The following is a 24,317-nucleotide window of genomic DNA, read 5'->3' on the forward strand; positions in this document are numbered from 1 at the left end:
TAAATCAAAAAATTTTAATCGATTAATCTAATTTAAATCGAATGCTATTCACGTCAAATAACTTTACTACTATAAGTAGTATAGCAACTATAATGCTATTCATTAGTAGCAAACGTAGCGTTGCTAATAATAATTAACGAGAGCGGCTTTGTAAAAGGTTTATATTGATGAGCGGTATACTGCTACTTGAATCACCACATTGGAGCTCCTTCTGAGCGAAAACCAAGAGGTGATGAAAGAAAAAAAAACGTACGTCGAGAAGCCGGGGGTTATTCACTCTTCATCTGTGAAAAAATCGGGGTCGAACGGCAAAACTTTTTTTTGGGGTTTTGGCCACGAGATTTTCGCAAAACGCACCACTGTGCGTCGGTCCCCAACAATTTGTCCATGATCAAATGCAATTAGATCTTTTGTCTTGCCCATAATGCGTTCAACTATGACTTTACCGTGAGCAGCACTCCCAGAGCGCTGCTTCATGTCCGTGTCGGTCACAGGCAGCCCGCAACGCTGTTTTTTACATATCGCCAGCTGTCTCTAATTCAATTGAACTTCAGGGTGTATAATTTAACCAGTACAAGAAAAGAATATGTGATCAATGGTTACACAAGCCTCAATCCCTATTTTCAACGGTTTCTTGTCGACTTTTTTACAATACCAAGTGACATCTGAAATTCCGGAGATTTTCATCGCCTTCAGATGTTGTCTCCGGTTGTTTGGTTACACGATTTCGTGTTCTTACGACCAAATTTTTGGCTTAAGCTTCTACAATTTCCGTTATATCATTGGACACATAATGTAAAAAACGGCTTCACCTGCTCAAGTCCGTCCCTCAGTATACCGAGTTGGGAAAAAAAATTCAATTTAACATTTGTCAGTCTTTTTCTACTGGGTTCAGTATAATCGAGAGAGAATACCTATGTTTAATAAACATAACTTCAGCAAAACTGATATTATTGAAGAACACAGCTTTCAAAAAGAAAAGTCAAATATTTTAATTCAACAACGTTTCTTATCCTAATAATAAAGAAATTGAGACCAATAAAATGCAATACTAGTAATTCTTTTGTACTCAATTTATTCAAACTTGGATGATATTCCAGAAAAAAAAACAAAAACATGATTTCAGTGACTAGCAGTTAATGGTTACAAGAAATATCAGACTTCTTTGGTTCACAAATAAAAATTTTTATCAACCCAAAAAAAGTCCAGCAGGATTATGTTTGTGTATCACGTAATGAGATGTTAAAAAAATGTAGTCACGTCTGATTACACAAAAGTACATTACATGGTATATTTAGTACTTCATATACTACATCACACACATACATATTATGAGCATTCAGTTAAGCCTGCTTAAAAAACCACCAAAATATTTATTAATAAATACAATATTATCTTCAAACACAAACATTCACTTCTTTAATGATAAAAAGCATGCGAAACAATTTCTTTGCAGTACTGTTCTAATTTGTGGACAACCATCCAGTTTATGTAAAACCAATCAATTTATTGTGAAAAAAAAAAAAAAATTCAAAGAAATTAACATGTTCATGCACAGTGCCGATCACAATCTTTCAATGTGAACAAAAATTTATAATTTTTCTGCCATTTTAAAAAGTTTCATTTTCTATTTCATTTTACATAGGACATCAGCAGCCACATCCAGAAAAATTACCACAGAAAAAACCATTTTTGTAGAAATGCCAAAGTTTTGTATAAGCTGCACATTATTTTCATTCAACAAGAAAAATACCAAAAATTTGAATATAACTCAACTAAACTTATTTTCTTTCAGAATTTTATAATATTAATGATTAAACATCATCCTTGGAGTAAATATATTCATAAAAATTAATTATAATCCCCTCAGATATGAAATGCCAGGAAAAACGTTATTGGACAGGTCACAGCTTTGAATCAGAGAACTGAAAATTAACTTTAAAAGTTTTATAAAAATCTTCATTACAGGAAATTGCAGTACATGGAAATTTAAAAATTTGGGCAGTCAAAACTAATCTATATAGCCTTATTTTTTCAGAGCAATAGAGAATTGTTTTTTTAGAGAAGAGCGCCAGAGCGATAATTGTACAGTAAGCATATTCAGATGATTCTGAAAAAAGATATGATCTCCTCTCTCTGTCGTCATAAGGTTCAAATTAGTGACTGAAAATGACTTTTTTTGTCCAACTGATAAAGTTTCATTTAAAAACAAAAGGAAAAACCCCCCATCTCACAATTAGGCATTAGTCTTTGAATTAGAACTTTTTACTTGCATATCAGTGTTAGTTTCTGATTGGCCAGTGGCAATATAATGCTTCTAAAAAATATCAGTAATCATTGTATTTGATGTCAAAAATGCCAAATTTGTTAGCACATGTGCTAATGTTATATTTAAGTTTAAAATTTCTTATATGCATTTTAGTCGTGACAGGAGGTAGTACATTCATTGTAGATGCTATATTCATTCTTAAGTGAAATTCTCTATAACGGTATAATGCAACATTATCTTTAATTTATTTTTAACATGGGCAGACCTGATTTTTCTATGTGCAGCAAGGCATATTCTGTCATATTCATCAAAGGTAAATTTTTAGATTTTTCATGTATGCACAGCTTAGAAAGAACACTAGTAAATTGGCTGATTGTGTATTAAAATGAACTGTTCCTTCTACTAAGTTCATAAAGATGGCCAACTATAAAGTGCACAATTGGATGAATGCTGAAAATCCATCCTTTTTCATTACTGAAATTTCCTGTTTTTCTAAATAGACGTGGTCAACCTATTTCAAAAAAAGAGAAAGATTTCTTCAACATTCATTTTATTCTAGGAGCAAGACTTCTGAATCCAAATTGAGGTAACATAACTAAACTGGTGAGAAAAATAGAATTGTATTCAGAGATTTTTATATTTAGACTACATCTACTTTTCTTGATACAGCAGCTTTGATTTTCATCACATCAAAATTTACAGCAATACAGTGGATACCACTTATAATGTTTTTACAAATCATCATTTCAAAACCTAAGCAAGAAAACGCTTTAAATGGGAAATCTTGGAAATTATTTACAAACACATTATGACATATAGATTTACTAAGAAGGAATTATTTATATCCTATAAGTTTTATACAAGAAAAAATTAAAAGAAATAAGTTTTTTTTATGATTCCTTTCATATTTGCATCTTTGAACTGAGGTTTCTTGATCAGAAAATCAAAATACTTTTGCAATTTGGAACTCTGAGCATGGCATCTCGCTTTGAAATGATGGTGTTTGAAGAGCTTACGGCAAGTTGAAATATTTAGTTGCTGCTACTCTTGAAAACTAAGGATTTCTGTCCACAAATTTGGGAGAGTTTTTATTTTTCTTCTAAATGTAGAGTTTTTCTTTTCCATTGGTTCTGTCATTTTGCCTTAAATTTTTCTCAGCAAAATCGAATGCAGGTACTGCTTTATTTCTCAGCCACCTTGTTGGGCATTTTGCCTGTTGTGGCATAGTATTTGTATTTTCACAATTGAATTCTTTGTTTCAATGATTTCAAAATTACACATTTTTCTATGCTCTTATGTGTATTTTTATACAGGAAAAAAATTAAATTAAAAAAAAGAAAGCTGACTGGATAGGGGAAAAGATAAATCTCTGCACACAATTATTGGACAAAATTAAACAAGTAAAAAAAATGTTCACATTATTCTAGTGTCTGACCTATAAAAAAAGTAATCCAGTTTTCTGTTCAGTCTTTCAGAAAAATACTGGCCATCAAAGGAAAGCCCCATCAGGGGTGCAAGTGCCCCTCATCTATTTCGGAGCAGCAAATTTCATTTTTGGAGCAGAAATTTTGAAAATGGAGCAGAACTAAAAACAAACTATATCTGCAATATAAGGAGTAATTTTTCTGTGAAATGCCAAAAAAGTTTTGCCAAAAATGGTTGAAACAAATAATTCTAAATAAATTTCCTTCACAAATTAAAATCCATTTAAATTTTTTCTGAATTATCTTATCTGTCATTACTAAAACATGCATTACTGTAATGACGAATAAAAATTATGAGACTCTTTTCAAATTAAGCAACATGCATACTAAAAACCTAGGCAACAAGAATTTCTGCTGCTTGAACACCAAAATCTTATTCATCCTGATATAGCAAAAAAAGTGCGTGCAGAATATAATAAGGGTTTTCGTGAAAAAAAAATTAGCTTCTCACAAAATTTAAAGAAATTATTAAATTTAAAAGCAAAATGCAAAAAACGAGAAAAATATAAATACCTTATTTACTTAAACAATTTCTCAACCTAATAGCATGTTAATAGATTACGAATCACGAGTTGCTTTCAGAAGTTCAGCATCTCAATGACAATTTTTTTCAAATTTTTCATGCACTTGAACATAAGATTTTATGTCTTATTCCATTAAAGCATTAGATGGACAGATATTTCAATGTTACAACAGACTTTTATTTATTTGTTAACAATGAACTCTCTTTCACTGTCTGCGTTACCATGTGCTAAAGATAAAAAAGCCTTCACCAAAACTGGCAAAATTTTGAACTTTGGGCTGCTTTCTAGGTTATAAAGTTTGAATATGTCTGCCCAATATCTATCTATTCTCTGAACTGATTTCACTTCCTGTAATTATTTGCATTGTAGTGCAACCCATTCATCACACATAATTAATAGTTCAGTTGGTGATACAATGTTGAGCAACATCCCAGCAATACGTGAGGGAGTAATGTACCATCCCAGCAATGCACGAGAGGGAGTGCAAACGTTTCATTCTCTCCAACAATATGTTTGGGAAAGGTAGGACATTAATATAAAAAAGGTATCTCACAGAAGTTATGTAAAATGAGCACATGCTCCTAGTACAAATTCCTTCCTTTGACTATTGTTAAGAGCATGCCCCTCCCCCACCAATGCAGTGGCGGACCGTGCGGCCATATTGGGCGCCGCTCTAGGAGGGGTGCTGAATGGAATTGAAAGGGTGAAAAAAGCTTTGTTTACCAAAAAAAAAACCGCCGTCAGTAGCGCCAAAAACAGATTCCACATGGGTAGAAATTGTTTTCCTCGAGCTGCCCCTGTGTTCACCAAATCCGGATTTTTGCAATGTGAAATTGCCACGATCGGCAACTGCTGACGATAATCACACGACCGCATAGTGACTAGATGACAAAACTATGAATATTTTAGCTGGAGTTTTAACAGATCCTATTTTTTTCCAATGATCTTCGAAAAATGTCGGTAAATTAACGAGTAAACTAATCCTCTTTTCGATGTATGCGGTCTTAGAACGCATGTTGGCAGCCGCGAAATTACCGTAATTTTCAGTATATAACCTGCAGGAGAAAAAACGGTCTCCGAAATCGGAAAATTCGGCATATTCATTCAGGGACTTTGATAGCCCGCCGGTTAACCAATAACAGTATAGGACTTTATACTTCAAGGTAGTAGAACTACTTTCCAAGGTCACGACATAACGCGATTGTGGTAGATGGTGGGAAGTGAAAAAAAAATTAAAGTTTCTCCCTCCGTATTTTTTTCTGTGTCTCGGAAAGAACACGTCCCGTGAACAAAATTTTCATGCTTCTTTTTCCTAAATTCCCGGTACTCGACGCACTACAGTGCATTAGCGGTACCTACACGAACCAGAAACAAGAATTGGCGCAAATGCGCAGGGATTTGGCGTCTTGGCGCACCATGTAGCAAGAGAACCGTTTCGGCGCAATTGCCGCAGCTCTTGCACCCCTGCCCCATCTCTAGTTCTCACATAATTGTAAATCACTAGAGCATAAGTAATCATTTCAGTTTCTGTGCAGGAGAAAAAGTGAAAATGTGTGCTGATTTCAAGGAGGAACAAAAGCCTGAGCTGAATTTTCCAAATTTTGTAAGAAAGAAATAGCAAAAATTTGAACTTGAAAATATGTTGTAATAAGCTGGAAAACATTCTAAGTGGGATCTGTATTACAAAGTTATAATATTGCCAATGAGCATTTTTTGGGTTGAAATTCTATATTATTAAACATAAATGACACCAATAAAATCCAAAAATTAAACATAAATTTCACATTGAGAAAATACATAGCTTAGAACATTCCAATTACCATAATTTCCTGCCAATATCCACAGCAACATATAATCCACACAAGAATTTTTGTTATGTAGAGGGAAAAACTTTCATCCCATAATCATGCACAAATTTCAGGTAACGATCTGTGTGTGTGTCACCATGAATTATAGTTCAAGGAATAAAAGGGATTGTTGGCCATGTTTCTTTAGAACAAATGTTTATCCTTCAATGGGACCCCGTAAGCCACCTATTATCTTTAAAAAACTTTTTTTGGATTTTTTTCAAAACATTTTCATTCCAACCTTGCATATAGTACAAAGCTGTTTATACAGTTTTGCAAGACATAATTATAAGACACCACAAATATTCACGAAAAAAAACAAAGAATATTTTCACAATAACGAAACTTAAATATATGTATCGGTCATGTTTTATTTACAATTGTGAATGAAATTACAAGGTCAGCCGAGAAATAGTTTTTGATATTTTAATATTTTTGGGAATTCCAGTAAAAAATTAGAAGGACAGATATAAAAGACATTTTCATTTCCACCCTTTTACAGTAGTGTAACACTGCATTACTTTATGCAAATCATTTTTTTACGTCACTGGATAACAAACGAATAAAAATATTCCAGTCTTACAACTACCTCATCAGTAGAAAAAATGCCAAGGGGTACAAAGCTGCAAGAAAGTGAAATTCGTGAAATTTGGCTATTGCATGGCACCAGTGTTTCTAAAACGTATATAGAAAATAAAATTGGATGTTATCAATGAGCTATCACAAAGTTTTTAGGCCATGTAATATGTGACTTTGCAAAACAACGATATGGGTGCACCTCATGCTTGTCTGCCCGATCAAAATGCACTGTTCGTGCTCCTACAGTAAGGAGCAAAATGTCATCCAGAAATATAAAATCTGCCTTATAACTGAAGTGCTAGTAGGGAACAACTTCAAGAGTTTTAAGTTGTACAAGTAACATCAAAGTCATAAAAATGAAGAAAAAACTTTCATTAACTTTGAAAAACAAACAGGATCATTTGACTCTCACAAAACGTACTAGGCCTTTTACTCATCATTAGTATTCTGCTCTTTTCTCAGATGAAAAAAAATAATTCAATCTTGATGGTTCAGATGGTTTCATTCATATTGGCATGATTTGAGATATGCAACGTCACAATTAATGAGCCGTCAAATGGGTGGTGGTTCAGTGATGGTTTGGGGAGCATTTTCTGCCCAAGGAAAGACTGACGTAGTTTTTCTACCTTCAGGGATGAACTGAAAAAGCTAAGTAGAACTTTTATAGGAGCAACTTGGTATATATAAGGAAGTCCTTTTGTGGCGAAGATTGCATATTCCTACAAGATAATGCGTCAATTCATGTGTCTGTTCACAGAAAGCAGTGGTTGAAGCAAGAAACTAATGTCCTTTCAAGGCCGGCTCATTCCCCTGAGCGAATAGAAAACAGCATTCTTTGCACATCAGTATATGCAAGTATAAGAGGTAATTTTCTTTCACTGAACATCTAAAAGCTGCCATATCACAGGCTTAGAATGATGTCTCTTAAGGCACTCACTGATTTGGTTGAATCCATGCCAAATCCCATTTTTGCTTTGATTACCAACAGAGATGGTTGTACAAAATATTGATTTTCATACATTTATATATAAATTTGTTTGAATTTTATTTTACTTTTCACTCAAAAATCAGTAGATGTCTTATAATTTTATCTATACTATGTTTTTTTGTTTTTCCATAAAATAATGTGAAAATCTTTTTTCAATTTCCCAATATTTGGTATAAAGTTACTTTGCATAAAACAGCTTTGAATTTTTGATATTTTTTAATTCGCTCCTTGTGATTTCACTAAAATTTAAGAGTCTTATAATTATGCATTGTACTGTAATCCATACTAAATAAAATCAAATGTTTTGCAACATATTAACTGCTGATTATATGCAGGAAATTACAGCATTTTAAATAATGGAGCAATATCAGCTAAAGGTTACCTACATACAATAGCAAAGAACCAAGAGAGAGTAAGGACTTTATAATAAGTGAATAAAGTTTGTATCAACTAATTTAAATTACTGATTTATCATCAGAATACATAATTTCAGAAATTTATCAAATAATGTAAAGCAACACAAATGTTAATTTTTCAAAGAGTATTGAAACAAAAAAAAAGTACAAGAAAAGAAATTCATACTCACAAATGAAAACAAAAATGTTCCTTTACAACAATACGAGACATTAGTTTGACTAGACTATTATGAGACATATGTTTCCAACCATGTGTTTGGAGGTGAAAGAAAAGAAAATTATAGCATTTTTTAAAAAATGTTTCGAGTTCATTATAGATAATTTATCTTTGTACTGTCGCGTAAATCTCACAAACCAAACTTCAAATTTCAGAAAAAACATGAAAAGACTAAAAAAGAATTTTACACATGATCTTGTATTAAAATCTTAAACAGCCATTAGAATACTGTTCTGGCACGTACACTCTGTTATGGCTTTAATTTATATGAATGTGTGTGAACAGAATTGACTCTTTTCAGCGTGGCATCACATATAGCAGGGGTCAGCAACCAAACTCATCTGACAAGCTATCTTTTTTTGCCAACTGGAAAGCAAGATGACCTTTTTCACATACCAAAGATTGACTCCTATGTATAATACAAGCTCCTGTCAACCCATCTTCCTTAAATCTACACAAAAATTACAATTTTGTCTTTTGTGAGAATATAACCAACATTTCAAACATCACTACAAATATCTCATAATTTTAATTATAAGATATTTGCAGTGGTTTCTGCAATTATCATTCATTGGTTTCTTTTATCCTCTTCACTGTAAGGATTTTCAAATAAAAATCCTTTGAAAAAATAGTCTCGTGATCAACTAAAAAAGGACATGCAATCTACTGGTTGATCGCTGACGTACAGGATATGTCTGAAGTGGTTATGGAAGAAAAAGTACTTGTCATTACTATCTGTGTCTATATTGGAATGTGTGTGCTGACCTTTTGAATCTTTTGTATAGTATTGGTGGGGTGGGACTTGTTCACTTAGTTTTCTCCTCTCTGTCTAGAACGATTTTTATTAAAATAAATTTGATTGGAGGAAGACTAGAAATGTCATGACATATATGCATCCTCCTCTTCTATGTGCGATACCTTGAATAGAAATCATATTCAATTTCTAACATGAAACAAATATTACTTGTAACATGTTTTTCATATTCCATTACGAATTCGTTCAAAATGTATATGCCACAAAATATTGCGGTTGCTCGAGCCCTTGCAGCAACCAGACTTCGATGTTACTGATATCAGGAACAGCAAGAGTTATTTTACTTACACAGCACATCTTTCTTTGAAAGATATATAATATGGAATCCTGATAGTCTCAGTTAAAAATGACATTTCGTTAAATGTTAATTTAGTTACATTACAACGTTAGACCATTATAAGATGTTACAATGAAACAATTCAGTTTTTTGAAATAATATATTGAAAAATATTTTCAATAAAGGAAACTACCAGGAAAAAAATTCAGCCCACACAGTTCAAGAAAATATTAGGGTGAATATGTAAGCACAGATATCCCTCTTCTTTTATGTGAAAAAAATTTTCATAACTTTTGTGATTGACAGCTTTTAGAATCATGAAAACAGGTCACAATAAAAAAAAGTTTTTAAAACTAAAATCTTCTTCATGCTTTCGTTAACCCATTTAAGAACAGGTTTTTGGCAACAAATTTGAATGATGAAGCAAATTAAGCTGGATGGAAATAAATACCTTATCTCTGAAACTGCTAAATTTGTTAACATTTAGGAAATGAAGGGGAAAAAAAACTGAGTGAAGCAGGTTTTCTCTTTTTTATATCAACTATATATGTATATGCCACTCTTCTTCTATGTATGTAATACTATATTTCTTTTCTTCTCTTCAGGAAACTGATTTGCATATTGCTAACACTAAACAGAGCAGTGAGGGAAAAAAGAAAAATAATGCTGAGATAGACAGAAAAAAAATTGAATTTTATTCATTGGGTTATGAACAAAATATTGGGGTGATGAGAGGAAAAAGAGAGAGAGTGCTAAAGTATTTCTCCCAGCTACTGCAGCAGAGGATATCTCACTTTCATAAGGGAAGTGGTTAATGCTAACAGATTCTATGTTTGGTGAATTGTTCTGACAGAAAGTTTTAATATATTTAGTCGAAAAAAGGGAAAAACTGCACAATGCTGAAGTTTTACAGTTATGAAAATACATTCATGCAAGGGTTCAAACTCAATCTTGTGAAGTTGTAAATATTAGTTGCCAAGTGGCAATGTATTCAGGTATTTAAACACTGCTATAACTTTTGTTTCTTGAAATCCCCATGAAGTTCAGACAAAAACTAATTATTTTCAAATTTGTAAATTAATTTTCCCTTTCTTTTTCTCATTACGAGATTATCAGTAGGGATGGGACGAATGGTGATATAGCCGAATACTGAATATTTGGTCAATGTTTTGGCAGAATGCCGAATATTCGGCGGCCAAATATAAATTTTCTTAAAAATTCATCACAATTATAAATAAAATTAGTGTTTTTAATTGGAAATAAATTTTTTGTTATCAATTAGTTTCTTTATGCAGTTACATGTGAACGAGCTATGTGTGTTCAAAAATGCATGTTTCATTTATGGAACATTGGCCTTTCAAGAGAGCGGGATTCTAGTGAGATATCTAATGTGCAGTGCGCTGCTCAGATTTTCCCATTCAAACTAAAGGGAGTTGTCATCATTCGACATGTATATAGGGGCGAATTCTGGGTAATATGACAGAAAGGAATGCGCTTTCTGGGGTAGATTGTTTATATTGGGTGAGTACTTTTTTATTCTTGCATTCTTAAAAATTCATGTTTTTGTGAACCACAGACTAATCAAACTGAGATCGGCAATCACAGTCTTGTTAATGTTCAGCTGTATGTAACCATGTCAAAAAGATATCTCACATTAGAAGAAGCTGTAGGATATTTAGAAACTCTTTCAGATTCCAAATTGGAAGATTTAGATATATATCAATTACCTGCTGATGAACCTGGGAGCATCACAGATATATATCAATTACCTGCTGATGAACCTGGGAGCATCACAGATGAAGAGGATATTGTTGAAAATGATGTTATGACAACAGTTCTAACTGATGGGGAATGGTAGACATATTTCACAACAATGAGGATAAGACATTAGAAATTCCAGAAGCATATTCTACAAAAGATTTAAGGCAGAAAACAGGAACAAAACATTAGTGCAACACTCCATTGAAAATTTCAAGAAAAGGAAAGAAGGTTTTGAGCAATCCAAAAAAAAAAAAAACCTATTACATGGGATAAAAAAAATTCTTTCAAGAACCCAATCGAAACCACAGTTGTGGATTCCATTGGAAAACGATTTGCCATGTGACTATTATAGACCATATATGACTATTATAACATGTTGGATAATTCATTCAGAGTTGCAAGAAGCAGATTGTATTTCCCATTTGGAATTCAACGAGGAGTAACAATGAACACTCTATGAATGAAGGAGGGGTTAACCATTCATCCAGGTCCATGATGTCAACTGAAAAAAAAGATGCCAGGTTATCTTTCTACAACGCAAGGATGGTAATCAGTGTGCCAAAAAAAAAAAAAAAAAACACTATGTATAAATGCTATCAATGCAACAAACGGGTCATCAAAGATGTTTTCCTTCTTTCATCATGGACATTAGAGAAAAAATTGAATTTTCTGCACACATTTTGTGATAAAAAAACCGGCATGTGCTGTGAATTTGTGGTAGAAAATTTTGTGTGATAACTGCACTCCAGAAATAAATAATCGTCGGAATATAGGTGATACCAGTTTCCATTTTCACCTCTACCCAAGTGCCAATGTTATATTTATGGAACATCGTGAAAAACAAAGAAATTTTTTTTCGTCAAATTTCAAAGTTGATCTATGTATAGGCATGTAAAAAGACCTCAAATTCCAAAACAATAAGTGACTTTATTCTTATTTTGGCCTTTAAATGGTTAATATATATTGCACTTAAAATAATAACTACACAGCAACAACTTTCTAATAAAGTTTTCTAGAACAGGGTTACCAAATAAAAAGTTTATTTTTTGTTTAAATAACTATACAACTCCTTGAAATATGAATGATGTATCTGAGGATGACATGTTGTTCGCATACTTTTCCATTCAAAAGTATGTGTCTAAGATCAACAGTTCATGAATTATTTCAGGATAAAGATACTTTCCTATGCACCCTGTATATAGTGCTTAAAAAAACATGTCATTAAGATATATTTTTCATATGGTCCTCTTTTCATTTTTCCTCATGTCTCTTGTACTGTGAAGTAAAATTTTATTGAAGCAAGAAACATTTTCTAATAAAATTAGTTTGTAAGTTCAGATGAAAATGTTTGATTTCAGTTCTCTAAAAGTACAAATTTTAAGTTTTGTAAATAAAAATATTTAATTTCTTTAAAGAAACACATAAAACCAGAAAATATCTTTAGCTTTGCAGGTAAAAACATTGTAAGCATTCACGTTTTGTTTTTAAAAAAATATTTTGATCTTTAGGCACTTTCAAAAAGTAAGTATGAATTTTTCTCCAACTATTAACGTTTAGATGACAACACACAATGTACAGTGAAACTTCGATATAACAATACTCTGTGGACCAAGAAAAAATATTTTTGTAAGAGAAATTTATCATATCTAGTATCATTGTAGTGAGGTTTCACTGTATAATACAAATAGGATACTCAAGTCAGGAGATAAAATTCAGAATTTCCAAAAAAAAAAAAAATAAATAAATAAATACATTTTTCTTAGTGCGATAAAACTTTAAGACACAATGAAGTTGATGTGTGAACAGGTACTTTCAACAAAAATAATATATATATATATATGTACATATATAAATTTGGTTTTCATCAAAATACTCAATTTCTCTTTTTTTAGCACTCTTGGCAAAAAAAAAAAAAAATTCACGAAGGGAGTAACATTCAAATTGTTGTAAATATCACAGGGATGAATTTTAAGGTGTTTGAAAATAGCCCTTCATACAATTTCTCATGGAAACAACCATGAATTCCAAAATCAGACATTGAAAACATTTCCACTTTCACACAAATATATGGCACTTTTGAATGGACTGAGAAATACTCTTAATCCATTCTTATCCAACACGGAGTCATCAAATCAACAACAGAATACAATCAATAACACTTAGCTCATGTTTTCCCGAACACTGGGGTAGCCTTCTCTCTCATGGGGCAATCATTCTTGATAAGCCTAGTCTCACCATGTTTCATAGTGAAGAAACGTTCAACTGGGATATTGTAATATTCTAGACTGTCCCTTAATTTAAGAGGAGGATCCAGATAATACTGAAAAAAATAAAGAAAGAAAGAAACCATGTGAAGGCAAGCAAACTTAATGAGAAATAAACTTAACGTTGGATATTAAGATCACAAATACTAAGCAAAAATTACTTCATGCCGATATTTGATTTATTTACACACACATACATATTCTTTAAGTAAGAACTTTTTATCAAGATAATTTAAGATTAATATTTAGCCAAACAATTTAATTATAAGAATGTTTTAACTTTTGCATGGCATGATTTGCACATTTCAACATAATTATGTTAATAGCCACCGATTGCAAGCACACAAAAATTCACATCTGAAAATGCCAGGTGGAAAAAATTAGTGATTGCTCACTTATGCATCAGTACAAGGGAATAAGAAAAAAAAGTTTTAGTGAGATAGGCATATAAGTGAAAAAAAGGAAAAAACACACTTAAAAAATTTATAACATGAAAATTGATACATCCAAGTACCAAAGAAGAAGTATAGGCTTTTTTCTTAAAAGCAAGAAAATAAAATTTCTAGATCAAAATCGATATGCCATGTGATTAAAATATTAGTTTATTATGTTTTAAGTTTTTAAAGTAACTTGAAATCGAAGACCACTCTTGTTAGTCTATCTAGGTCCATCTTAAGAATATCTTGGGCCCCCGAGCCAACTGATTTTTCTCAGGACCTACCTGGCAAACTCTGGAGAATTTCCAACTAGTTTTAATTTTTGTGACGCCCTCTTCTCTTGAGGCCCAGATAGACCCATGCATTAAGACGACACAGAGTCTATCTCAAAAACCATTTTTCAAATTCGTTCAACTGGAAGAAGGTCACACAGGTTTCTGAAATTGTACGTTATTACAAACAGTTTCCAACAGATCTAAGGCTTTTTTGGGGATTTAAATTTAAATTATCTTCTGCATCGATCTCGTCATCGTCCATTTCCTTTGAGTATTATTCTGTAGTCAGGTCTGCAACTAGGTAAGGGCAAGGGTCTCATCAGTCTCAGGATGTCTCATGCCCCAGGTGCTTGACCAGGAAGGCCACAAGTTTACTCTTTAAAAATTATGAGAAAGGGACTGCCAAAACAGATTCCTGCTAGTATTGGGAAAATATTGAAAATTTTACTTGGTGATACATTGTCAACCTTAAATTGATATATGATATATCGATATGCAGGGCTCCCACTCAAAAAAGTAGAAAAAAATAGGAAGGTGTGGAGGGTACTTCCACAAGACAACATAATCATAGCTTATGCAAAAAAATTATTTTAATTTTTTTTTTCATAGCACTATTTCAGTTTCCTATAAGATTGAATCCAACCAAAGCATAATGACTTGGCAAGGAAAATAATTGTGGACCAAAACAGTGTACTAACAACCACAGATAATTCTTTTCTGTCTCTTCACAATATACCTGTATATTGCATTCTTTTTTTCAAGGAGTTTTTCTAAGTCCAGTCTGTCTTATGAAGACGTAAGTTTTTTAAGAATGGGGCTTTTTAAGAATAGTGCAAAATTTGTAAATTACAAGGTCCAATGTAAATAAGTCAAGGTTAACTGGATGGTTTTACTGCACTATCCATCCCTTCTTGAAGGGATGTGTTTATATTTTGCTGTTCAATGCCAGCATCATCATTTTTGCGAAATGAAGCATTTTCATCTGTAGCTCTTTGCAGAGCTTTGTAAACATTGTTTATGCTTCTGCATGTCCAAAACCACACTCAAGACCTATACTCAAAATGTGCACCATAATTTTGAATGATGAATGTTAGTTACTGTCCGATGAATAGTCCAAGACCACGAAATATTCAATACAAAATTATTTTTTGTATCCAGATAGAAGTTTTTAATTACTCAAAACATTGACACAAAATGAGTTTTTGAACCCTCAAAATAAGCAAAAAAGTATATATATATAAACCACCGCCCATGTACACTTCCCGAACAACCTGAAAAAACAATGCAACTTCTGCTTTGACAGAATCATTAATTACAATCTACTACATTTGTATTATTTGGCAATATTTCAATGATTCCTTTTTCATTAAAAAAAAAGTTACAAGAATTTTGTTGACAAGATTAAGTAAAAAGTTGAATAAAACCTAGAAAATAGGATAAAAGTAGGTCATTTTACCAAAAAGTAGAACAAGTGGGAGCCCTGCAGTTGCCATCTTGTCTCGACCATAAGCAAATAAAGGTTCCCTGTGTGGGAGGGGGCGGGAAATCACTGAGCATGTATAGTGAATGGGGGATAATTTCAACCTTCACTCTCCTGGCCATAAAATTTTTTAATGGGCAATGGGGGTGATCACTTACTCTAAACCTGCTTATGGTCAGGGGCGACTTTGACTTGAAGGGGAGTTGCAACTAAAATCAGTCTGTGAATATATGTTTTTAAATGTTGGGGCCCTGGACAAACACTCCCACTTTCCCATGCAGAAATCAGGGCCTGATCTATGTTTAACAAGTCATGCCCCCACAAAGGTGAGACTGACCACCAGGGTTCTAGCTCTGGGGCAATTACCATAATGTTGCTTTTCCATTTCTTTGCTATAAATTTACTATGGGAGGACCCGTGAAAAGTCTGGCTTGAAGGCCCACCTAGGGTCCCTGATCCAGCGACAGATTAATGCAATATTGTGGGTGGGGCAGTTGGTTGGAAGATGCAACAAGCCTGGGGGTATCAGATACCCAAAGAGAATATTTTATTTTATGTTTTTGCTTTAGGGAGCAGTCACCCCTCTGCCCCTCTCTTTAATCCATTGATGCCAGGGCAATAGCAGGCCTTCCCAGAGCAGACTTTTCTCTTTGGCCCCCTCTGAAAGGGTTGTTGTTATTATGCAAAATAAATGTACATTTTTGTAGGAGCCCCCCATTCACACAACTTAGGACCCTGAGGCAGTGCCCCAGTTGCTCCAGACTAGTTACCGGCCTGATCTAGGATATACAAGCCATGTAACAAGTAATGTGAGGTTGAGTAATGAAGAAAAGGATGAAATTATAACTTTTTCAAATTAATTCATACCTGGTGAACATGAAACATTGAAGGGTTTATTCTCTAATTCCACTCCCCTCCGCAGAAAGGAAAATTTTTAATAATTCTTTTTCCATATATTTTCTGAGTGTAGCTACTGCGCATTGATAGTTAGGAACATGAGTTGAAGAAAAAAATTAGTCCTAAGTTAAATAAATTTCAGAAAAATAAAAAATATTTCAATAGTAACTGATATCTGCTCGGAAAAAAAAGATAAAGTTTTGCGGATTAAAATAGTGCAAAAAAAAAATTTCATGCAACGCCAGATGGTCACGTGAGGAATCAGGTGATGTCACTGTTTTCGAAATAGTGGCTAGAAAATTGCTTATCCAGCTCCACTGACCATGGAGCTATCCATAAATAGATCATATTTTTCTTCTTGTTCATTGACAGAAAGAGATGTTGGCATTCACAAATGTGTACTTGCACTAAAAATCCGTTCTACCATGCCTGTTGATATCTACATTGAATAACAAAAATCACCATGCGTATTCACTAAATCAACATTGGCAACACCACTCACTGTAACATCGGATTTTCTAATATATCGCGCAGGCACGTTCGCATAAATCATTATCGCTAGTTTCAACTCGATGTACGGATACCAGATTTACCTGATACATTGTGATGCTAGACATTGAAATTAATGATACGTCACGTCGTTCAAAATCGTGAAATCAGGATATCGATGTGGGACCTTACATTGGTGGTTTATAATAAATCGATACATCGCCCAGTCCTAATTCTTGCAGTGGGTGGCAAAGTCAATTTTCGTTTCTAGTTGTGGGCCTGTATGTAGTTCTTGTAATTCTCATAACTTGTTTATCATCAAACTTTCATGCTTTCATTTACTCATTCTGTAACGTAGCAATGCTAATTCAGGCTGGAATGACTAGACAAACTCGAAATACAGTCTTTAACAAAAATAAAAATGTGCCACCTTTCTAAATAACTTGCCATTTGCATTAGCAACTTTTTATTCCTATCACCATTCGCTCACCACAGCAATTCAACTGACCCCCATCAGTTGGAATTCCCATGGAGCATCCATGGAGGAAGGCATAGTTTATTGATACTAATAACCCTCACTGTGAACAAAGTGATGATGGATACCAGAATCTCACCTAAAGGTGCATGGAGTACAAAATAATGTCCAAAAAAGGATTCCAAAGAGAATAACCCGCTCAGATCAATCTCAGCCATAAACAGTGATGTAGTCCAAGGAAAGAAAATACATTATTTGACACAAACATAACAAATATAGTTAGCCATAATAGCTATTTCAATGAAAATCATTTTAGACTCTTTGTAAAAACCTTTTTGAAAGGAAAAAAAATTAAAAAAAATCAAAATTTTCTCAGACTCATAACTGAGTGGTATGTCGCAAAATTAGTCACATAAATGAGAAAGTTGTATATAAATGAATAAGAAATACCATTCTTATTTATCTTCTGCCAGGAGTGCAGAAAATAGTTTTATAACTGAGAGAAATGTATAAAAGGGAGGGTGGATAAGTGAGATTATACTGTATTCCATGAGTGAAAAATTAGCAAATAAATGGAAAACAGAGTTCTTTCAGAAATGATGCGCAGTAAAATTTGGACATGAATTGGCAACTGCTAATGAAAAACATTGAATCAAACCATGAAAAGTAATAAATGTACTTAGGATGTGCTGAAAAATAATGTAATTTGAGATATCATTGAAAATTGTGGTTTCTTTTGTGGGAATGGAATTAACAGCTCTGTCATTACCTGGGAAGTAAAATATAGATCATTTGGAAATATTTTTAATTACCTCATTAGCCAAACAAAATGTTCCCCAATGCACTGCCAAGCTATATTTGCTTCGAACATCCATGTGTATTTTTACGGACTCTTCTGGGTTTACATGTTGATATTTCATAAACCACCTAATAGAATGTAAAATATGTTAACATGTTTTAATTATATATAGATGAAGTAAAAATAAAGTTGCATTCATGAAGTTTTAATTTCATTAAAATGCATTTTAACATTTACCTGGGTTCATAAGCTCCAATTGGAATTGCTGATAAATCAAAAGGTCCATAAACTTTTCCAATTTGTTTAAAAGCTTCACAATATCCAGTATCACCAGCAAAAAAGAATCTATACTTTGAGCCAACAATACACCAACTTCCCCACAGCACCTGCATGATAAAAAAAGAAACCTATTGTACTACAATTCCAGGCATGTACACCTTTTAAAGCTAATTTTTATCTCTAGCAGCTAATTTAAAAAGATGCAGCCTCTCCAATAACTTTCTTCCTGACATTCTGACTATAAGGGAGTTTGATGAAATTTGTTGAAATTTTTTTTAATTGCATCTTTTTTGATGAAAAAAAATGTTTTCACTCTAGAACAATGTTACATAATATAAAATTCTCAAAGAAAACTCGAACGTAAGAAAAATATACGTTTAATTTAATTTTTTTTTCAGTTCTCGAATAAAAATTATGTGTGGCTTATAAGAAGCTGTACCATGTAAAAAGCTAAAATGTTTCTATAAAAAAAACCATTTTCAGTCTTTTTTTTTTTTTTTGGTGCGAATAATTTACCAGAAATTATGGTAACTTGTTACATTTTGATAATTCTTGCTGACTAACAGCCATGTGGTTAGAACATCAACCTTCTGTTTGAAGGGTTAGGTTCAAATTCTAACTTGAGCGTGGAAGCATATATTAGGAGCTTTTTAAAAAAATTGCCCCTAAACTGTAAGTCCCAGAAAAAATTAGCCCTACCTATGCGCATAAACTGACTGGTGCAAATAATATAATAATTCATTGGAAAATGTTTTCTTATACATTATATAATTACCTTTTGGGTGGTATATATTGATAATTTAATATTATCCTTAGTAATAAAAAATTATAAATGCATTGGAAACAAAGTAAATAAATTCAGAGTGTGGGTGTACCTTGTTATCATCAGTAATGGTGCGCTTACTCCAGTGTTGAGCAGGTGTGAAAATAAAAAATGTGTCGCTATGCTCTGGTACACAATTTTCTTCCCACCAATCCAGTTCCACAACATTTTCACACCCAACTTGATGCATCCAATCTAGCAATCCCAAAGGAACAAACCAACGTATATCTGTATCAAACCTGAAATAATCATTACAGCATACACTGAATTCATCAAAATTATATGAGCAGTATAAAGTATATATGAGCAATATACTATATACGGGGTGATTATAAAAAAACTATCCCGACATATGGGCCCCTAACTATCATACCATTCACAGAAACTGAATGAAATTTTGGCATAAGGTATTTTGAGATATGCGCTCAAGAATGATATGGAAAACAACAGTGTCACTCTAACAGTTACGGTTACAGTGAGAAAATTTCGAAAATATCAAATGGCAACACCAAGTTTTTTGTATTGGAATGCGATCTCCATACTGAAAAACACTAAATAGCGTTGGAATGGCACCTGTAGCACGAAAATCCCTGGAGCTAGGCAAGGAAAAAGTAAAAGGGACTTTGCCGTGCACCAGAGCATTAATGTTCGTTTCATTCGTCACACCGTTTCTTCGGCTGAGATCCCAGCCTGATTAGTCCTCCACAAGGTCATGTAGAAAATTTGTGAAACACAATAAAATGCTTTATTTTATGCTGCTTCTCTGTCCTTATTGGTTGTCCTCACTTTTAGCCTATCTACCGCCGGTGATTTTCATGCTACAGTTGCCGTTCGAACGCTATTTAGGGGTTTTTCACAATGGAGATCACATTCCAATACAAAAACTTGGTGTTGCCATTTGATATTTTCAAAATTTTCTCACTGTAACCGTAACTGTTAGAGTGACACTGTTGTTTTCCATATCATTCTTACACCAAAATACCTTATGCCAAAATTTCATTCAGTTTCTGTGAATGGTATGATAGTTAGGGGCCCATATGTTGGGATAGTTTTTTTATAATCACTCTGTATATAGGAACTGGAATATAAGTAGAAAGTGATAAAAAAATAGTTCTGTGTTAAACATATTTAATACAAACTTCTGGGGACATAATTTAAGCCAATTTCATGAGAATCACTCACATATATTTAATTATTTTTAAAAATTTTCAATATTTAACACTACGGCATGGGTCCTCTTAAACCTCATGATTACAAACGATGGTAGCTGTCTGTAATGCTGATTATGAAAAGACAATGGGACATTTAAAGAGTTAGTTGAAGGTGTATTGTCAAAATTTAGTGCAAACATCACAGTAAGTAAGGGACTTATATCAACGACTATTTTACATTAGCATTTTTTTTCAATTAGTGTATAAATTATATACATATCATAAAATAAAATTTACTAACCGCGCATTAAGGAGTCTTACAGTATTGAAGTCTAGATGATCATAATGGGAATGACTTATAAGAACAGCATCAATATGAGGTAGATCATGAATGGAACAAGGTGGATCTCTATAACGTTTTGGCCCAACAACTTGACTAGGTGAAGCTCTATCACTGAATATAGGATCAGTCAGAACATTAAGACCATGCATCTGTACAAACACTGTTGAATGGCCAATCCATGTTACTCTAATTCCATCATCAGGTGGTTTGGCATATTTATGAAAATTTGGTTTAACAAGAGGCAAGGCTAAATCCAATACCTGAAAATATACAAAGCAAAACCTCACAAGAATTTACAAGACAAAAAAAATCAAAGAATAATAAAAAACATTAATAATCAGATTTTCCATGAAATCATGATGCTTATATTTTGACTCACGTTCAAATGTTAATGACATTAAAGGTATGGCATTGCTGTAAGACCTGTAAGACTTTGTAATATATACACTGTTTTTTTAAACACAGATAAGAACACCATTAAATATTTCATGCACAAAAATACTTTTGAAAATCAATCTTTTTGGATAGATTAAAAATGTTAGTTTGATTTGACTAATTGATAAAAAAGTTGGTTATATTTCCCTTCAATTAATCATATCACATAAGCCCTGTCAACTTTAAAAATTTGACAAACTGCAAATAATTTTTTTTTAATCACACGAATGATATTTTTACTCTGATATAAAACAAAGAATATACATTAGTTACAAAAATTTAAAAGAAGTACACATAAGGTTACCTGCTTGGAAGGAACATTGCTCTTATCTTTGCTAAGTCCAAACTTCAATATATTTGTAACAGTAGGAGGATGCCACGTTGGCCAAGGGTTCTGGAATCTATTATTAACACAAACTGATCTTTGCACATCAAGTTTACCAGGATGAACTACAGAGTCTCTTTTGATTAAAGAAAATTTCTGATTGTCATCATTTTCAGCAAATAAAACTTTATCACTGATGATTGAGTTATCACGAGAATGCAAAAATGTGTTGTTAACATCCAACTCTAAACCAGCAGATCTGTGAGGAATATCATCTGCATGACAATCGTAAGTGTATTTGTCGAAACCTTCAGAACATATCATAGAGCTGCGCCGCATAAGCTTGCGACTATTAGGAGTGTCTAGTTTATTTGCATTAATATTATTGCTAACATTTTTATCACTAGCTAAAGTGTTTGAGTGAAACAATTTTGGTGAAGTATTTATTGTCACTCTTTTTTGTTTTGTTCCCATAATATGAGACTGTATTTTCTGGAAAAGAAAAGAAAAAAATTATATGTCATTCTTGGAAAAACATGTGAAAAACAAACTATGAAAGAGTAACTAAACTAAATAGTTAAAAATAATGCACAATGTATGGAACTATAAGCCTTTACAAAGAACCGTCTTATCCTTCTCAATTTTGATTTTTGGTTGCTATGGTTACTTTGTTAGTTTTTAGCTTACTCTTTTTATTATTTTTTTTTGTTTTATTCAGTTTGCTTGGCATGTTCTTTGCGATAGGTCACTTGATTATTTTTGTCCTTGTATTTGGCTTGGCCTAATAAAATATTTCACTGATTTTGATCAGTTTGGCTGTAATAAACATGGCAATACTGAAGTATGTTTGATATAAAAATTGCATTAACAAAATTTCCATCGAACAGCTAAACGTAAACAAAAATGGAAACTCTTACAAGAAAAAGGATAAAAAGGTGTCATCTTGAAAAAGTTTCGAAAAAATTACCATTGATTCTACTCATTAAAATACCCAGAAAAGTGTAAAAATATCTGACGGAATTATCATGGGTCACTTAAAAAAAGTAAATATTAATATTTCGAATGCCAATGGACACCAGGTATGAATTTTAAAAAATCTCAGCAAACCCTAATCTTAGAGCGACGATATTCAAACACATGATTAAGTAGAGCACAGACAGTGAACGAAAGGGAAAAAAAGAAAAATAACTAGCGAGTTTCTGGGAAAAAAAGCTGGAGAACAAAAGGCCACTTCTGAGGAAAGAGGGAAAATAAGTTTTTTTTCTAGATATTGCCAAGAAGCATGAGAGCTGATGAGTAGCCAAATGCTGTCATTTTTAATAATTTTTTTGTGGCTTTAATAATTGCATTCTGCAGCTAATTCTTTGTTTTTAAGTGTTTCTGGGCGAGATGTGAATGCACTTTAATTTTTTCATAAATTTTAAGGATGACACCTTCGAACTCTTTGCTCTTGTAAGTGAAATGTTTAATATATAAGATAGAAAGTAAAAGAGAAAAATTATACATCTGATGGTCTTTAGTGTTATTTAGTATTATACTGGCTCTTCATCAGTCTTTAAATACAGTTAGACATCAATTTAACGCCACAATTTATTTAGCAGAATTCTGGCACTATAATGAGTTTGATGTTAAATCACGGTTTAACCCTTGTAACTCCTGTATGTGAAAGATTTCTTCATTGAAAAGTTCTGGATCAGGAGGTGCTATAAGGTTTGACTGTACTCCTATAAATTTTATAATAAATCATTGTTAATTTTTAAATTATATCATAATTCAACAGAAATATTAAACATATGGACGGTGAGCATTCTTTCAAGCATTTTCAAGTCATTGTTTAAGAATTTTATATTGATATTGTAAATCATGGATACACTCCAGCCTGTATGCCAATTTTGGCTTTCTGAAGGGGTCTAAACTACATCCCACACATAGAATTTCTTTTAGCAGTGTGATGTTGGAAAAATTTCACAATTTTTCTCATATCGATGACTTCCCCCAAGTTAGCATGAACACGAGTGCAAACAACATTCTAAAAATAACCCTATATCAGAGAAAATTTACATACCAATAACGAATAGTAAATGGACTTTGTAGAATGATCTTCAAATACGAAAGAGGATCAAACTATGAGACAATATTAACAGAAAATAAAGAAATCAATTTCATAAACTGTAATCTGAGAATGACTTCACATCAACTACTGATATAAAATGTAATTTGGAAATCGATGTTGAGAGACATAACAAAAAGATTTTGCATTAAATTTTCACTCAGCCAATAACAATTCAAACGAAAACTTTTGGTGGATTTCATTATATTTTCTCACCCGAAATTCCACATTAAAACACGATTCCAAGTTTGGCCAATTGAACTTACTTTTCACAAACATTCCCCTTCTAATTCATATTTCGGAGCCTTTAATGTAAATTAGTCTTTCCGTCTGAGTCGAGGGGTAACTTTCAGATTCGTGGGAATGCGTGTGTCCCATACTATGACCGTAATGCAACAGTCAGCTTTTTCTATCCAAGTCTGCAGGATAGGATGTGACCATAATTTTTTGAGACAAAAATACGGAATACATTATCGAGAATGTCAATTACGTACAGGAAAATATATCTTGGAACTGTAGGAAAAATTGCTAAAACCTTTTCTAGGCAGAGCCACATCAC

General features: G+C 32.8%; 1 protein-coding gene across 1 annotated transcript; it reads right to left on the minus strand.

Annotated features, from left to right (window-relative positions):
• Positions 1 to 1,064: 1,064 nt before the first annotated feature.
• LOC149065826 (N-acyl-phosphatidylethanolamine-hydrolyzing phospholipase D-like) lies at positions 1,065 to 24,025 on the minus strand. The gene is made up of 8 exons (XM_089254103.1): positions 23,975 to 24,025; positions 21,628 to 22,140; positions 20,847 to 21,148; positions 19,447 to 19,633; positions 18,530 to 18,678; positions 18,306 to 18,420; positions 11,185 to 13,496; positions 1,065 to 11,142 (listed from the first exon to the last, which is right to left on the minus strand). Exons 2-7 carry the CDS (start codon positions 22,120 to 22,122, stop codon positions 13,341 to 13,343), a joined length of 1,404 nt encoding a protein of 467 aa, XP_089110229.1. The 5' UTR covers positions 22,123 to 22,140; positions 23,975 to 24,025; the 3' UTR covers positions 1,065 to 11,142; positions 11,185 to 13,340.
• Positions 24,026 to 24,317: the final 292 nt, after the last annotated feature.

The sequence above is a fragment of the Pholcus phalangioides genome, unplaced genomic scaffold, assembly GCF_987345545.1.
Source record: "Pholcus phalangioides strain wild (caught in Gottingen) unplaced genomic scaffold, Ppha-v1.0 ptg000039l_1, whole genome shotgun sequence".
In the NCBI taxonomy this organism is placed as follows: Eukaryota; Metazoa; Arthropoda; class Arachnida; order Araneae; family Pholcidae; genus Pholcus; species Pholcus phalangioides.